The sequence below is a fragment of the Dipodomys merriami genome, unplaced genomic scaffold, assembly GCF_024711535.1.
Source record: "Dipodomys merriami isolate MVZ:Mamm:240054 unplaced genomic scaffold, mDipMer1.0.p SCAF_6, whole genome shotgun sequence".
In the NCBI taxonomy this organism is placed as follows: domain Eukaryota; kingdom Metazoa; phylum Chordata; class Mammalia; order Rodentia; family Heteromyidae; genus Dipodomys; species Dipodomys merriami.
Genome location: NW_027206179.1, coordinates 35,091,470 through 35,109,446, shown reverse-complemented (window position 1 = coordinate 35,109,446; position 17,977 = coordinate 35,091,470). Strand labels below are relative to the sequence as shown.

At 35.5% G+C, this 17,977-nt stretch overlaps 1 protein-coding gene across 14 annotated transcripts in view; it reads right to left on the bottom strand.

The window, feature by feature from the left end:
- Mycbp2 (MYC binding protein 2) overlaps positions 1-17,977 on the bottom strand; it is a 242,592-nt gene that overhangs the window by 42,561 nt on the left and 182,054 nt on the right. For all 14 annotated transcript variants that reach the window (XM_070002776.1, XM_070002777.1, XM_070002783.1 and 11 more), the window contains 7 exons: positions 15,937-17,580; positions 14,642-14,811; positions 13,604-13,848; positions 11,927-12,094; positions 5,035-5,192; positions 2,258-2,457; positions 1,063-1,212 (listed from right to left, as the gene is read on the bottom strand). In XM_070002776.1, coding sequence (XP_069858877.1) covers positions 1,063-1,212; positions 2,258-2,457; positions 5,035-5,192; positions 11,927-12,094; positions 13,604-13,848; positions 14,642-14,811; positions 15,937-17,580 — 2,735 coding nt within the window. The remainder of the gene's footprint in view (positions 1-1,062; positions 1,213-2,257; positions 2,458-5,034; positions 5,193-11,926; positions 12,095-13,603; positions 13,849-14,641; positions 14,812-15,936; positions 17,581-17,977) is intronic.

Genomic DNA, 17,977 nt, shown 5'->3' with positions numbered 1-17,977 from the left:
CCTGTCCCAATATCCTAGCCATGCCAATGATCTCTCCATTGGCAATTCCTAATAAAGTGGACCATATTATAAGATTTTCTACAAATGTTTGTTTACACAAATGGCAGCACTCTATGCACACTAATTCATACTCTCCTTTTTCCTTTTATCTTGGAGATCATTACTTATTACTTACACATGCAATAAATATTTTACTGCTGTACAATGTTCTGATGAACAGAAGTATGAGTTCATTTTATCAGTTTACTTATAGCCATTTGAACTATTTTCATAAAACCCTCTAAAGAATTATTTCACATTTGTGATAGGAGAAACTCACAGAAGTGAAAAATACTGTACCATTCTGAATGTGATTTTTTATAGCTTTTGAAACTGTTCTACAACAAGTCGTTATTGGATGACAAAGATGAATGTGCTTGATTCTTCATCCTGCTGCCAAAGTGTGATTATCAAAAATTTTCAACTATGTCAATGAGCTAAGTGACAAAGACAGTCACTTTTTACTTCTTTCCAGGTCTATTGATTCCACACCACAGGAGCTCTAGTTTATTTTCTTATGAAGAATATTGTATTCAATTCCTTCATCAGAGATAGTAGTCAATCTAGATCTGACAAGGCCTACCACTCAACTTTGTTAGACTGGGGCTATTTCAGTTTTGCCCATGATTTTTAGGTACTGATTTTAACTGTTGATATTCCTTTGACATGGCCTTTGAGGATTTCAATAGCATGCTAGCAGTACTCATCACGGTCACCCCACATATGTCCTCCCAGTCCTTGGTCCCCTATGTAAGAGTATTGTTCCTTTTACTTATCATATACTGCTTTGCATAGTATATGTTATCTGCTATCCAGCTGACTACTTTATGACAGATGTCACTCTCAACATTTTTACTAGAGAGAAAACTTTGACTAAGTGTAATCAACCCTCTACTGATAGCATGAAAATGTTACTTTTTATCAAGCTAGATACTCTGTAATGATGTATGCAAATTATACCATCTGAAACCTTATTAGTTCTTTAAAATACAGAACAATAAAATGAACAAAAATTTCACTCACTTGCTCTGCATTTTCTTTATTTGTTTTATTTTCTTCATCTTCTTCTTCCTCTGGTTCCAGTGGAGCAGGAGTGAGTGAGGCTACGAAATGCCACAGAATGTCATGGAGAGAAGTTGTTTGTATGACGTTGCACAGAAGCCAATTGAATGCCTGAATAAAAGCGTCCAAGATAAAAAGGAAACACATGAGTTACAACGATCGGATTTTCTTAGAAGTACTTCAGAGAACTACATGCTCAAGGGCATATTAGAAAATCTGGCCTTTATATTATTGAAAGTACATTGAACTTAAAATGTTAAACAATTTAGGTCTTAATTAAAAAATATAGGTTGAAACAAAAAATAAGTTATGAAACACAATGAATTTTTTCTTAATTTACATAGGCACATTTATTTCCAACTTACATTTAAAACCAATGCAGAATGATTCTAAAGCTACATTCAAGTGACCATTTACTTAAATATCTTTATATTGTTTCCACTAATAAAGGGACAGGTATTTATCATACTCATAACAAAGATTTACTATATATAGGTTTGTAAGATACAGCAACTCAACAAAACATTCTAGATAAGCTGTTACCAGTAAAGTTATAATTAAAAAGCCCCATTCCTCATCCTCTTTGTCATTTCATTCTAGTGAAATTAATACTCTGATCATAAAAGCTTAAAAAATGATCTCAAAGCTGGACACCAGTGGCTTGTGACTGTAATCCTAGCTATTTAGGAAGAGCAAAGCCAGCCTGAGCAACAAAGTTCATAAGACTCTTAACTCCAATTAACCCAACAAAAAGCCAGACATGGAACCTGTGGCTCAAGTGACAGAGTGCTAGCCAATAGAGTGCTAGCCTTGAGCAGAAAAAGCTAAGGGATGGTGCCTAGGCCCTGAGTTTAAGTCCAGGAAAGGCACCTAAAAGAGCAAAAGAACAAAAAAAAGAAACAAACAAACAAAAACAACAAACCACCTCAAGATTCAAATCATTAATTAGAAATAAACATTTTTACAGTACTTATATAGAACTCTAAATTGATTAATATCCATAAACTTCAGAGTTTAATTTTGACATGAGCTTTATATTTTCAAAAGGTTAATGGTATCTAATTTGATCAAATTTGGTAAAAAAAAAAATTAAATAGAATCAGCATGTATTTGTCAGATCCAGGAATTGTATTTAATTCCATTAACATATTCATACCTCCATAGCAAAAACTCGACAAGCAGATTTCCTTAGGGCCTGTTTCATTGCTATTTCAAGACCTTCTAGATCATGATGCTGTATAACAAAAGCCAAAACTGGCCATTGGAAATTTCGTTCTCCTTTGGAAAGAGAACTGTGGGCGGAGATTAGCCGGGAAAGTTCAGGTGATGGATGTCTCAAAAGGGAAGAACCAACTTCTATTAAAAAAAAGAAAATGATGATTTTTCTTAGGTAGTATATGGTTATATATGATTAATATAGATGATTATATGATTATGAATATAACATACAAATATGATTAACATTTAATATGAATAGGATTATAATTTGCATATTTAGAGCCTTTTGAGGGACACATGAAAAAATCTTAATGATTTCAACTTTGAAGAAGAAATAAGCATCAGAAAGATTAAATATCTTAATTTCCTAGAGTTACATTATCAAGTTACATTGGTGGGTTTTGAATCCAGGTCTGATAAATGGATAGTCTAAAACATTCTAAAAGCTAAGTGAGTTCTAGTCTCTCTAATGAAACCTTTACCTCATCTCCATCATTTCCTAAAACACTGCTTTATAACAAAGGTGTCTCAATAAGAGTTCCAAGATACTTATTGAATGAACCTATGTATCATGTTTTATGCTTTGGTGGCATTAGGTTTTGAATTTAGAACTTTGTGTTTGTTAGGAAGGCATTGTACCACTAAACTTCCAGTCCTTTTTATTGTACTGGTTGTTTTTCTTCCTTCCTTCCTTCCTTCCTTCCTTCCTTCCTTCCTTCCTTCCTTCCTTCCCTCCTTCCTTCCTTCCTTCTTTCCCTTCTTTCCTTTCCTTCCTTTTTTTCTTCTTCCCACCCTTCCTCTTTCCTTCCTTCCCTTTTTTCGTTCTTTTTCCTTTCCTCCCTCTCTCCTTCGCTCTTTCCCTCCCTCCCTCCCTTCCTTCCATCTCCATCTTTCCTTCCTTTGTACTTACCTATTTTCCTACCTACCTTCCATCTTTTTTCTTTTTTCTTTCTTTTTTTTTTTTTGGGTCCGGTCATGGAGCCTGAACTCTGGGCCTGGGCGCTGTCCCTCAGCTCTTCAGCTCAAGGCTAACACTCTACCACTTGAGCCACAGCGCCACTTCCGGCTTTTTTCTTTTTTCTTATGTGGTGCTGAGGAATCGAACCCAGGGCCTCATGCATGCAAGGCAAGCGCTCTACAACTGAGCCACCTTTCCAGCCCCCCACCTTTTTTCTTAAACTAGAGTTTGAACTCAGGACTTGTGCGTGCTTTGTTCTAGTACTTCAGCCATACCTCCAGCCTTGCTTTGTGCTGTGCTGATTATTTTGGAAATGAAGTCTCGGAAACTTTTCTGTCAAGGCTGGCTTAGAATTTCAATCATGTGAATTTCAGTATTACAGGTGAGGCCCGAGTGCTCAGTATACTGGTTGGTTTTGATACAGTCTCACTCTCTGCCCAGGCATGTTTAGACTGCAATCTACCTAACATGACTTCCTGTTGTAGTTGAGATGACAGACATCAAAAGCCTAGCTTCTTTAACTGAGATGCAATTTAATGGACTTCTTTTTACCTGGACTAGCTTAGAACTAAAATCCTATTGATCTCTGCTTCCCATGTAGGTATGACAACAGGACTATACCACTCACTAAGCTATAGGTTGAGATCAAGGACTTCTGAACTTTTCTGCTGGCCTTAAGCAGAAATCATTCTGATCTTAGCCTCCCAGGTAGCTAGGATTATAAGGTCTCACTTGAACCTATAAATTGTTGAAATATGTTCAACTGTAATTTTCTTGAAGAGCTTCAGTAATAACATACATAAGTTGGTATGGTGGAAGAGTCCTATAATCTCAGCTACTTGGGAGGTTGAAGCAGGAGGATTACAACCTTTCCCAGGTCAGTCTGGGAAACAAGAAGATTCTGCCTCAAAAAAGGAAAACAGAAAACAAAAACGCTTTTCATATACCTATAATGTGAAATTGACATTTTAGTAAGTGGATCACCATATTATCTTATTCTATTGAGCTTCTTTAATTATTTGTGAGGTAAATCTTCAGCTCAAATATGAAGCTGTTGATAGTAATTGGCCCAAATTAAGAATTTCTTAAGAATACTTATATTGCCAAAGTTTTATATGTATTCAGAGTGATAGTACCTGTAAAAGTTTTTTTTTGTTTGTTTTTGGTGACTTGTGGGATTGACTCTGGGCCTGGGCACTGTCCCTCAGCATTTCAGCTCAAGGCTAACACTCTACCACTTGAGCCACAGTACCACTTCCAGTTTTCTGGTGGTTAATTGGACATAAGATTCTCAGGGACTTTCCTGCTCGGGCTGGCTTTGAACCTGATCCTCAGCTCTTACCCTCCTGAGTAGCTAGGATTACAGGAGTGAGCCGCCAGTGCCCAGCACCTGTAAACGTTTTATCTTTTCATACAAGTTTTATTTTTTAATAGGAATAGGAAGATAAATGTGTGTGTAAACTATTGCAACTTCTGGTTCATTGAAGCTTAAATGGAAGGGATAATTGGTAACAAAGTTGCCTTAAACATTTAACATGTAAGACTGTAAAGATAAATTTATTCTCTTGATGTTGCTTGTTATTGAGATGCAAAATTTAGAAAGGCACATTTATGGCTGGATCACACAGAAGTTCTGTCTAAAACAAAGTGGAAGTTAATCCATTCCCATCCCTTCAAATCCTAGATTATTGGCATAGAACATAGTTTTTTATATTTAATAGTTGAATACTCACTTGTCTTTTTAACTATGTACTTACCCGTGTCTCCACTGTTAACTCTTCTTCTAGGGATGGCTTTAACACGTGCAGGTAAGATGGAGTGTTGTTTGTCATATTCAGAAGCAACAACTGAGTATGATCTTTGGAAAACAGTTCTCTTTGCCAGATCACTATCAGTTATAGGACTAGTTTCCAAACTGCAGAAGGAGCAAGAAAACAGGTGGAAAACTGGTAAAAACTTAAAAGAAAAAAAATGAATGAAATACAATTGTACTTAAACTACTCAAATATTTGCATGTAAATTCCATATGGGGAAACATGCACCAAAACAACTTAAGAATCCTACTTGAAATTAAAATCTTATCTTTTCAAATAGTTACATTTTGATTGATCTCAGAATTGTTTTTTTTTTAATTTGTGGTTTTCTCAAACTTACTTTGTATTTTAAATATTAAAAAAGTTATGAAATGTCCTACACAACTTATGGGATCAAAAGCAGTAAGCCATGATAGTCAGGAATATGCCTTATTAGGCATATGTAATCATAAATTCGTTGAACAGAAAAATTAGATATGTACAGGAAGACTGCTAATTCAACATAAAGTAAAACTTGGTTTTCTTTTGGTGCTTGAGGATCACTTTTGGGAAGGGCTGGTCCCACAGCCTTGCTAAGATCACTGCTACTCCAGCATTGTAATTATACTTACGAAACATAACGACACAGTGACTTTCAAGTGTAAGGAAACTAATAGCTTTTCCATTTATAATAATATTTAAAACATTTAAAAGGTTACAACTTCCTTTCTTGTGACACTGTATAAAAAAAGAAAATCATCTTACCTTTCTGCTTTGACAAATTTGCAAGCTGTTCTTTTCTTTTTCTGTCACCTACCTCATTTTAAATGGGACATTTTTGTCACCATGGGATCTAGAGTTATTTTCTTCCAGCACTCACACCAACTTTCAAATACATGTCCTTCCGTAAAATTTACATATTTTCTAACAAGTGGCTAACTCCCTGAGTGGGTTTTTTACTCTATCTAAGACAATGAACACTATTCTTTGAGAAAAATATAAGAATCGAAGAGCTGCACATTAAACGAGGGTAAATGTACCTGGGTAACAATTTGGGGTTATACAAACACTGGATACATAGTAACTGAATTCATTTTATATATAGTGTTACTATTCTGTTTAACAGATGGTTTTCAATCAACATAAGAAGAATCACTACACAATTTTTTTCACTAGACAATTTGAAAAAGATGAGTTTTTTTTTATAGAAATAAGATAATGCTCATAAAAAATTCAAGCAACATAAGAAAACCTAGGGAGATCATCATTAAGTCATTCTTGTCTACTTTGGGCCAAATAATAATTCCTTGTTGTGAGAACTGTCTTATTGAACAATACTGCTTTCTACCCATTAGGATGCCATTTGAACTAGCTCAGTTGTGACAAACAAAAAATGTCCAAATATGTTCAAATGATAGCCGAGAGGCAATTATTACGCCTGGTAGAGAGCCAGTGTTTTAATAGATTCATTATTCATCATCTTATAAAATAACTTGATTTGTCAAGATGCTCCTCAGTGGATGAATGAATCAAAAAATATGGTTTATATTCACAATGGAATTTTACTCATTCATTACAAATAAAATATTGTATCATTTGTAAAGAAAAGGACCTGGAAAAAATTGTTAGTTAGGACCAGAGAGACAAAAGATGCATGTTTTCCCTTATATGTGGAAGTTAGATTTAGTTATGAACTTACAAGTAAATATGGTGGGTGATATGCATATTAACTGAAATACTGTAGATTCAAGGGAGATCTCAAATAATGTAATTCCTTAGAGAGGCAAAATCAAAGTCTGGCAAAACGAAACACCAAGAAGCAGGTATTCAAAAGGGTATGGTAGAATCAAGGGGAAAGGGACAGAGGAATGAAGAAGAGAAGAGGGGGAGAATTCACTCAAGAATCCAGTGTATACCCTACAAAACTAAAAAGAGAAAAGGGGTGCTAGGGGAAGGATGAGCGAAAATGTTGAAAAGGGTGATACTGACCAAGATATATTGAATTCATAAACTATCTTGTTAAGTGGAAACTCATTTGTTCAACTACTTAAAGGAAATAAAAAGAAAAAAAGAGAGGCTTTTTTTTAAACAATAAAGAGCTGATGCCAATGGCTCATGCCTGTATTTCTAGCTACTTGGGAGGCTGAGATCAAGAGGATAATGGTTTGAGGCCAGCCAAAGCCAAAAAAGTCTATAAAACACCATCTGAGAAAAAGAAGTTGGTAGTGGTGGCACATACCTTCCATCTCAGCCACAACAGGTAGCACAAAATAGGTGGATCATGGTCCAGAAAGTATGAACCTAGGCAGAAATTAAGATCTTTTATCTAAATGCCCAGTGCAAAAAAGACTGGAAGCATGGCTCAGTGGTAGAGCTCCTGCCCAGAAGGCACAAGTCTTTGAGTTCAAAACCCAGTACTATTAGATAGGAGGGAAGGCAGGAAAAGGAAAGAAAAGGAAGGCAAAAGAAAAGAAAAAAAAAGAAAAAAGATTCATTCATTCACTCATTCATTCATTCATACATTCCTGCTGCTATTTGATGCCTGAGAATGCAGCTGAATATAAAATACCTGAATATTTTCTTTAGGACCATGTGAACATCAGACATGCTTTCTCTGGTACATTTTATTTTTTATGACCTACTGTTTACTCTTTTAAAAGTATTTTTCATTAATCATTTGGTTTACGTGATTAATTCAGAATTAATCATGGATTTTATGAAAGAATATTTTCTAATAAATTGTGATATGGGAACACATGTGTTAATGTTCTCAAGATCTTTTATGTGTTAGCATATCTTTCAATATATGATTAACATATCTAACAATGGATGAAACTTTTTAGAGCTTTATATTTTTTCCTTTCACATAAAATTATGATTTAAAAAGTCTGATTTCAGTGTAACTTTCATTTTACATGATGACTTGCTTTTCCTTTCTCATGTACTTGAAAAACTCGTGGTTTAACTTGGAGTGCCAGTAACTTGAAAGTATTTCTTGGATGAGGGCTTAGCTCAAGTGGTATAAGACTTGCTCAGCATGTGTGAGGCTAGAGGTTCATGCCATAGTGGAACCAAAAACAGAAAACAACATTGAGAGAGAGAGAGAGAGAGAGAGAGAGAGAGAGAGAGAGAGAGAGAGAGAGAGAGAGAGAGAGAGAGAGAGAAATCTTATCTGTTGTAAAATTCTGCTAATTTAATTCAGTATCATTTTACTGTGAGCTTATTTTTTCATAGGATCACTGCAAATATTTACTTCACATCAATAATTCAACTCACTGATCTAAATAGTTCTAATTTTTTAGTTTTATAATGGTGTTGTGTTGGTCTTTGGTCTGTCCCCTTAGCTTTGTAATGTAGTTTTTTACTTAGTTCTTTTATCTCACTTACACATTAGAATTTTTATTAAATTTATGTCATCAAATTTTTCCCATACTACAGAACATTCTAGGAATTGTCTTGCTTTTAGATGAGTTTTCTTTCAGACTGTGTTTCTCATCTACTTTTGAAGGATATGCTGTTTTCATTTTGCTAATGCTTAAAGCAGGCACCTCTATTTAGTTCTTTGGCTTGTTCTGATGATGCAGCTGAGGATTTCCCTCAAGTTCTTTTCTCACCACACTTGACACCTATTTTATTACCTTCCCAAGGATAACTAGAGATTTTTATTTGCCTTCTATATCAGGAATCAGTCTGTCATATCAATCCATGGGACCTTAACTGGTCACTGTGCTTCATCAACTGCTGTCCTGCTGCAGCAAGGAAACAATTCCCTCCAAGTTTACATTTTCTTTTGTGGTCTGAGAGATGGATAGTTGCATACATACACTGGAAGGTTTACATTCATCATCATCTCCTAGATCTATTTTTTTATTATCTGAAGGTTATCTGCTTTTTAGTAGTTTGTTTCTTTTCATTTTTTTAAATTTAATTTAATTTTATTTGTGAACATACTGTACAGAGGGGTTACAATTACATGGGCAGGATAATGCGTACATTTCTTACCAAGCATTGCAGCCTCCTCCTTTGTTTACCCTTCACATCCCTTCCCAGCCTCCCCCCTCCCCCCCCAATCCCAATCCTCCTTCTTCCCCTTCCCCCCTCCCCCCTCCCCCCCCCCCCCCCCCGCACCGACATTGTAAAGCTCGTTTTGGACATGACAACTTGTACTTCTCATTGTTGCAACAGGTCTACCTGTATCCTTAAACAACTGGTTTTTCCCCATCTCCTCCACAAGTTATACTGACATCAAATATAGTGAAAGCAGGGGTTATACTGTGGGGGAGGGACATACAAAGCAACAAAGAGATAATCTTATAAATGCATTAGAAACACATGCATGAAAGAAAAAAACATTAAAATACATATCTAAGGGTTCATTTTCCTGACATCACATTATCTGACCTTTTCCGCTTGACTCATACATATACTAGATATTGCAAATAAGGGAAACCATGGGACCTATGTTTCTTTGGGCCTGGCTTACTTCACTTAATATAATTTTTTCTTGTTTTTCCATTTCCTAACAAATGGGGCAATGTCATTCTTTCTGATGGAGGCATAGAATTCCATTGTGTATATATACCACATTTTCTTGATCCATTCATCTACTGAAGGGCATCTGGGTTGGTTCCATATCTTAGCTATGGTAAATAATGCTGCAATAAACATAGTTGTGCTGGTAGCCTTAGTGTGGTCTTGTTTGTAAACATTTGGGTAAATGCCCAAAAGTGGGATTGCTGGGTCATAGGGGAGCTCTATGTGAAGTCTTTTGAGGAACCTCCATACTGCTTTCCAAAGTGGTTGAACAAGTTTACATTCCCACCAACAATGAAGTAAGGTTCCTTTCTGTCCACATCCCCTCCAGCATCTGTTGTTGTTAGAGTTCTTGATTTTTGCCATTCTAACTGGGGTGAGGTGATATCTCAATGTTGTTTTGATTTGCATTTCTTTTATGGCTAGGGATGTTGAACATTTCTTCATGTGTCTATTGGCCATCCTTCTTTCTTCTTCAGAGAAGCTTCTCTTTAAGTCTTTAGCCCACTTATTTATTGGGCAGTTGTTTCTTTGAGGATTTGTTGTTGGGGGGTTTAATTTTTTGAGTTCCAAGTATATTTTAGATATGAGACTCTTGTCCGTTGTATGGCTAGTAAAGATCTTCTTCCAATCCGTGGGCTTTCTATTGATCTTGCTAGCTATGTCATTTGCCCTGCAGAAGCTCTGCAACTTTATGCAATCCCACTTGTCCAACCTTTCTTTGATTTGTTGTGTTTCCGGGTCTCTATTCAGAAAATTTCGGCCTGAGCCAAGGAGACCTAGGGTTTCTTCTATTTCATCCTGTAATGTTTTCAGAGTGGTTTCTTTTCATTTTTTTTTCTTTTCACCGTTAGAAATGTGTAGCACCTTGTATGAGCTGATTTGAATAATTTTTCTTGGTATATTTTGGTTATTAATACAATTTTAAAACTTCATTGGGAACTTGGAATGGAAAAATTCTCTACTATAGCTTTATCTCACTACTTTTAACTTGAAGTTCATATTACTTGATTGTGATTCTAGAGGGTAATAATCACTAAGGAATCATACACTTCAGACTAGTCTCCAAATGGATTGTAATCCTTGTTAAGAAATATATATGTGTGTGTGTATATATATATATATATATATATATACATATATATATATGTGTGTGTGTGTGTGTGTCTCCTTTAGAGATATCTTTAGAAAGATATAAAGTGCTATGTTATACTCTTTGGAGAAAAAAATTAACAGAAACCAAACTCAACCAAACAAACAAATTCCCCAATGATGAATAATGATGAGGGGTAAAATTATAAATAATTCAAGAAATGAATTGGAATATGTAAGTTCTATTATGCTTAAAGTGTTCATTACTTTAGTTTCTTACTATATATATGGCATATCTTAGTAAGAATGTTTTTTTCTTCTTTTAGTAAATATTTTCTTTTCTAATGATACAAGTTCACATTTATTCATGCTAGAAATTTTGTTGTCATCTTAAATTTATCTTTGTCATTATAAAGTTAGTCAACAACGCACACTTTTTTCATCCTTTCTCATACTCTTTTTTTTGGTCCATTGTGGGGCTTGAACTCTGGGCTTGGGCACTGTCCTTGCACTCTTCAGCTCAAGGCTAGTACTCTACCACTTGAGCCACAGCAACACTTCTGGTTTTCTAGTGGTTTATTGGAGATAAATGTCTCACAGACTTTCCTGCCCAGGCTGGCTTTGAATGGTAATCCTCAGATCACAGCCTCCTGAGTAGCTAAGATTACAGGTGTGAGCCACCGGAGCCCAGCTTTCTCATAGTCTTTACCAATGTAATGTAATTCCATAAACAAGGCTGAAATCTATACTAAATGTATTGGCTTCTCAATATCACAAAGAGACTATCTTTGCATATTTGGCTCTTCTCTAAAAGTTCCAGAGGTGCTTGATTTATGGTTTCATCTTACCATACTCAAGTCAGGAACATTATAAGGAACCATCCAAGTTACAATGTTTTTGTACTAGGGTTTCTAATGTCTATGCTGCTTCAAAGTCAACTTTTCTATTCTGATCAAATGCAGTACTAAATAATATAACATCATAACATCATTTAACCTTTCTTTATATCATTAGTTGATCTTTTCTTTCCAACTAATGTTTCTCCCATCAAGGACACTTTACTCATGTATATGTATATTGTTTCAATAGTAAGTAAGCAGAGCTGACTTATCTCAACTTTCACCTGAGATGGAAGGCTGCATTAAAGAACTTCTAGATAATTTGTTTCTAGTTCAAAGTTATTCTTCCACCAAACACTGGCTATTCAACAAAGAGAAGGGAAGTAAAATACCTTGGTGGCATAGATTTCATATTACTCTCAGGCTCTTCAAATACATTGGGGCTTGCATCAGGAGTTACTGATATGTATGGGGCAGGTACAGATGTTGAACGTAGATATCTCATTTCATCCTGGAATAGGTTGTCATCTTGATAGCCCACAAAATTTTCATGATGATGCCTGCATTAAATCAAACCCAAGAACTTAAAGAATATGATGGCAATATAGGTCTTCTCCTTTTTAAAGTATCTTTTGTAAAAGACAAAGCAGCACTTGAAAGTCAAAAAGTAAAAGTGAAGTATTAAAATGATCAGATGTATATAGGTGGAATTAAAAGTCTGAGGACTTTACACATACATATTCCAGGTGCCACAAACATGTCAAACCCAAAATAGAACTCATTTTCTTTTCTTTCAAGAACATTTCCATCTTCCAGTGTTAGGCGAGTGATCCCATCAACTGTCCAGATCCTTAGGCTAGAATATCTCAGAGTAATGCGTGACTTAAGCTTATGACACCAGGTTTCCTATCAAAACCACTCCCGCTTCACATTCCCTATCATCATAGCTATGCTGCAGGCTCATAATGTTTGCATAGACTGCTGAAATATAGGCAGTCACTTGGATTTCTATTCCCAAGCGAGCTAAAACTATAAGATTTACAACTCTGTTATCACTTTCTCACATGTATGACGGTCTGATTCATTCTTTTTCAAACTAGAATAAAAAGGTCTAGTAGTCTAAAAAAGTCCAGTCAGTACTTTAACTGAAGCTAAAGATATGTGGGATTTGGCATAGCTGATAATTTCCACCTCAGTCTCACATTCCCATTTTCCTTTGTAACTTACCCTATGCAAGCATTTTTAAATATACACAAACATTTTTAAAACCATATAATTCTACTACTTAAAGAAGTTAGCACTTTTACATATGGAACAGAACAATTAATTAGCAAACTCTACCAATAGGCAATATCTAGAGAAGTTCATTTATCAGCTAATAAAGAAGAATTTGGAATGAGAAAGATTGTTTTGACACATGTTAGTATAATATACAATGTATGAACATATAGGCTAAAAATACAGGTGTAAAATTTTATGGTTTTTTGTTTTTGTTTTTTGGCCAGTAGTACTGGGGCATGAACTGAAGGCCTGAATGCTGGTCCAAAGCCTTTTGCTCAAGGTTGGTACTCTATCACTTGAGTCACAGTTCCATTTCCAGCTTTTTGGTGGTTTGTTTGAGATGAGAGAGAGTTTCAGACCTTCCTGCACAGGCTGGCTTTGAACTGTAATCCTCAGATCTCAAATTGCCTGGCTGAATAATTTTCTTTTTAAAGGAAGACTGTAACAGGAAACATCACTTATTTTTCATTTTAGTATTTCCCATTACTAATAAACTGAAGTCAACTTATCAGAGAACAAAAAGAATATAGCTATAGTCTTATATTCTGAGATATATATTGGATAGTAAAAACACAATTTTATTAAGTTTTTTACAGGAGATAACCATAACAATAAAATGTATATCTTAGTAGACACGTGTTAGCCAAGATAACTTAGAAAATAAGGTTTCTTTAGTACATACCACACCTAATGAAGTGTGGGTAGTCAGAGGAATACTGACCTACTTTATAAAATCAATCAATTAATTCAAAAAGTGATTAAAAACAAGAAGGATGCAGTATTATTACCTAGCTAGTGTCTGCAGGTAAAGACAAGGCATTTTCACAGGAAGATCCTCAGAAATACCCTCTTTCACACTGGGCAGCTGTGACGGGAATGATTTTGTAGGGTGGTAGCACAGGATGCTTGGTTCTGCTGCACTGCTCAGGGACAGCAGAAATAGGGCATTGGCTTTGATCACCTGGTGGGCTTCCATAGTGGGCAAGGCTCGTGGGGTCTTCACTTGCATTGGCTTTCTCCGAGACTGTTTTACCTGGTAGCAAAAGAACTGAAGTGACCATTTTCTACTTAATAGAAAAAATGATCCTTTAAGTATTAATACAAATTCTTGAACATTCTATAACTATTTTAAACTATTTAAACTATTTTACTTGATCTTAGTCAAAAGGCCAAAAAGTGATATCTAGAAATATTGTGAAGTAATAATAGTGATTGCTGAAACAGCGTTTACTTCATGTTTCACCTGAACTGATTAAAAACTATTTTACATTGAACAAAAACTGTTCTTCTCTTTCCTTGGGGAAACTTAAAACCTTACTACTTAAATTTAAATACAATCACAAATACCAGAGTAATGAAGGGGAGGGAGGATTTCAGCAAGAGTATGATGTAGTATATCACTAGTGGGAATGATCTTCAGTTTCTGTGACTCCTACACTATAATTAGGTGTTACAGAAAAGAGACAGAAGATAAAGAATAGAGAAACAACAGTCACAAAAGTAGAAGGAAGATAAAGGGGAAGAGTGGAATTTATGTATGTTTAGATAATATATAACAATGAGCAACTAATAATAAAAAATTACAAAACTAACATGTCAGTAAGGCATATAATTCAATTGTTTTGTACTACTAATTTACTGTTTAATTAAAATTAGTTGACTAGTACAAATAGCAAAGTTAAATATTATTTTTTAATATAAATGCTTATTTAAATGACTATTTGAAGTCAACTGATTTAATAATATGATTATAGAGATTCTTACAAAGTATATCCATATCATTAGTATCAAAGTACATCCATATCCCCGAGGTAGAATAAAAATACCTTCTCCCTTGCAGCAGCTTGTTTTTCACGGAGGTATTTTTCTCTGCAGCGATCACACACCAGGTACCAAGTGCTTCCTCCTATGCCACCATCACCACAGTTACCAGCCCATCCTCCACAAAAATGTCCGATGCTGTTGTAACCTTGCCCACCAGCATAACGGCCACAACCTTGAATGATAATTTAAAAACTTCATTTAATACTTTATGTGTTTTGACAGATTTGCTTTCGTAAAGCAAGCAAAATACTAAAACGAAAATTTCATTTTCTTTTTTCAGGTGATTATCAGAAAAATAGCATGCTTGGCTGGAAAACAACCAGTTAAATGATATTCAAAATATCAGAGATGCTTTATTTCTAATAAGCAGATTAAGAAAAGTATAAGATGTGATATCTTTAGAATTACTTAAGAATGTAAATGAAAATAGACAAATACGAAATCTTATATAAGAATGATAGCCGGGTGCCAGTGGCTCATGCCTGTAATCCTCACTACTCAGGAGGCTGAGATCTGAGGATCAAGATTCAAAGCCAGCCCAGGCAGGAAAGTGCTGCTGTGGCTCAAGTATAGAGTGCTAGCCTTGAGCTAAAGAGCTGAGGGATAGCACACAGGTCCAGAGTTCAAGCCCCATGACAGACCAAAAAAAAAAAAAAAAAAGGTAAATTTTCAGGAATCCTATATTTATAGGACATCTGGGGAATGAATTATAGAAAGAAAAGAATTTAACCATGTTTTAGATGAATTTTGAAATATTTTATGTTATAAAAATACTTATAGTTATCTAGAATACTGTCTTCTAATAAAATGACAGATTTTATTAGATTTTCCATAGGAAAATCCCCACAAAAAATAGGCATAATTCATTCTACTTGTAACTTCAAACTGGAAAACACTAAAATTGAAGTTCTAACACGGGATCTGATCTGTTTGGACATGTCATTCCTTCTACTGTACAAAACCTTAAAAGCATTCTCGGGTACCAAATAAAACATTTTTAAAAAATAAGAAATATTTCTGGGCTGGCTGTTCAAGTGGTAAAGCATTTGCCTAGTAATATAATTTGTAATGTAAAACTTAGTATACTTTTTACTATATTGAACTAGCACCAAATTTCTCTATTTTTCCAAAAGATCAACTACTCTGATAATGTACTTTAAAGATATGATATAAATTGTGGGTAACTATTTTCTAATACTTTCTAATACTAATACGTTGACCTAACTCACAGAAATAATATAGTTCACTAAAAATAAAGTTCTATCTATCTATCTACCAATCTATCAACATGATTTACCTGGATGAGCTTGTCTCATATGATAGGTCACTGGGTAAGGATGTGATTCTCCACACAGCTCACAGATGGTATCTTTCTCTGGTCCCCCTACTGCCAGCTGAGCCATCTCACCAAACAAATTGCCTCTGGGCCTAACTTCTGTCTTTTCTTTTTTCTTTTTTTCCTTTTTGGCTTTTTTGTTCTCTTTTTCACACTCTTTCTTTTTAAGGACTGCACAGGAACCAGGACTTGGAAAAATCATATTCTGGGAAGCAGCTTTGATAGTAGCCAAAGAAATATCTTCCCAAAAAGCCACTAAGTGTTGTAAAGTTAAGGGAAGAGGAGACTTAGATTTTACTGGGTGGTGCATGGACATCTCAAAAGTGGCTTCGGTTTTGCCATCCTCACATCTCTCATGAAGAGGTGGTTCCTTAAGCATAGACAACACCTTGTTTTTGTTGATGCTTCCCATCTTAGATATATCTGGTCCATGAGGTGCAATATTAAACATATTCAGAGCAGATGATATTTCCAATGAGTGTCTGTTTTTCAACTTGATTTCCTTTTCCTCTGTGGGCTGTTGGCTATTCAAACTATTCCTTATAGGAGCATGCTCTTTGGAAAGTTCAGGATTAAATTTTAAGAAAGAAGAACAAGCCATTGCATCATGCACTATGCCTTCATGCCACAGGAAAGAGGCAAAGACTGCTCTGGCACACTCAGCTACTGATGGAGACATGGCTTGTTTGGCTGGCTCCAAAGGTTTGGATCCATCTCCTTTAAAAAGAAAACTAGATTTTTCTTTTTTGGGCCTGGTGTGCCTATTAGCACATTTTCGACTTATTTTGGGGGATGCTCTCATTTCCTGTTCATCTTTCAATGGAGCTTTTCCTATGCTGAAATGAACCTTATTTGAACTTTCATCCACGCTCTTAAATTCGCTGCTTTCATCACAGGTACTATCTGTTAGACTATTTGTTTTTAAAGTACTTGAAGTGCAGACTTCAACTACCTCACTATGAAGGTTTTCCTGTACCACGTGGGGAGAAGGAGCTCTGTTTTCAGATCCAGGAGACTCTTTAGAATCCTTTGGTACTGATTTTGGTTTTGGTGATGTAGATCGCCCCCTAAGTGGTTCTGTGAGGGGCATTTTCTTCTTGCGGAGAGTATCTGGATCAAGTGTATAAGAGTCTGATTTGGAACGTTCCCGAGGAGGTTCAAGTTTTGTCTTAACAGGAGTGGTGCTTTTTTGAGGTAGATTTTTATCTTGTGGTGATGAGGAGCGTGGAGAACTAGCACCAGAAGGGCTAGATCTGTTTGCTGAGAGAGTCTTTGGCTTAGGAGATGATGACCGAGAACCTGGTCCTGGGGATTCAGCTCTGAAGCTAGAAGACATTCTCCCATCGGACTTCAGTGTCTGCAGGGTGTTATGGTTGGGAGATAATGATCTGCTATGGGAATCTGACCTCAGTTTTGCAGCATCAGATTTTAACATGAGGGACTCACTAGCGGATAAACCTTCTGTCCCCCTTGGCTTCTTCTGGTCAGCATTAGTCCTGCTCATCCGTCCATCGGGTTTAAGTGATCTGCTATGTTTAGACGACAGTTCAGATTTTCCTGGTGTAGACACTGGTCTAGAAGATGTTGACACATTTCCTCGGTCACCTGCGTGGTCCATTTCATAGTGAAACTTGTTAATAAATAGTAACTTACTGAAAATTTAGTCAGTAAACACTAAAATTAAAAACATAAAGCTACAACATTTCTATTGCTTGTCATAAATAAAAAACCCTTAAGAATCAAAAAGAGTAATATTTCCCATACTATATCATTATACAACTACTATTAGAGTTACATAGAAGGCAAAACAGAGAGAATAAATTGTTCTTATGAACTAGTATGGCATATGAATTTAAGCCATAGAACATCTAATTAGGGTTAATGGGGGACTAGAAAGAGAATAAAAAAGAATTACTGGCTTTAAAATGAGAAAGTATAAAAATGTATATTTTCACATGAAGTAAGCACAATAAATTTCCAATTGAGTGAAATCTAACATTCT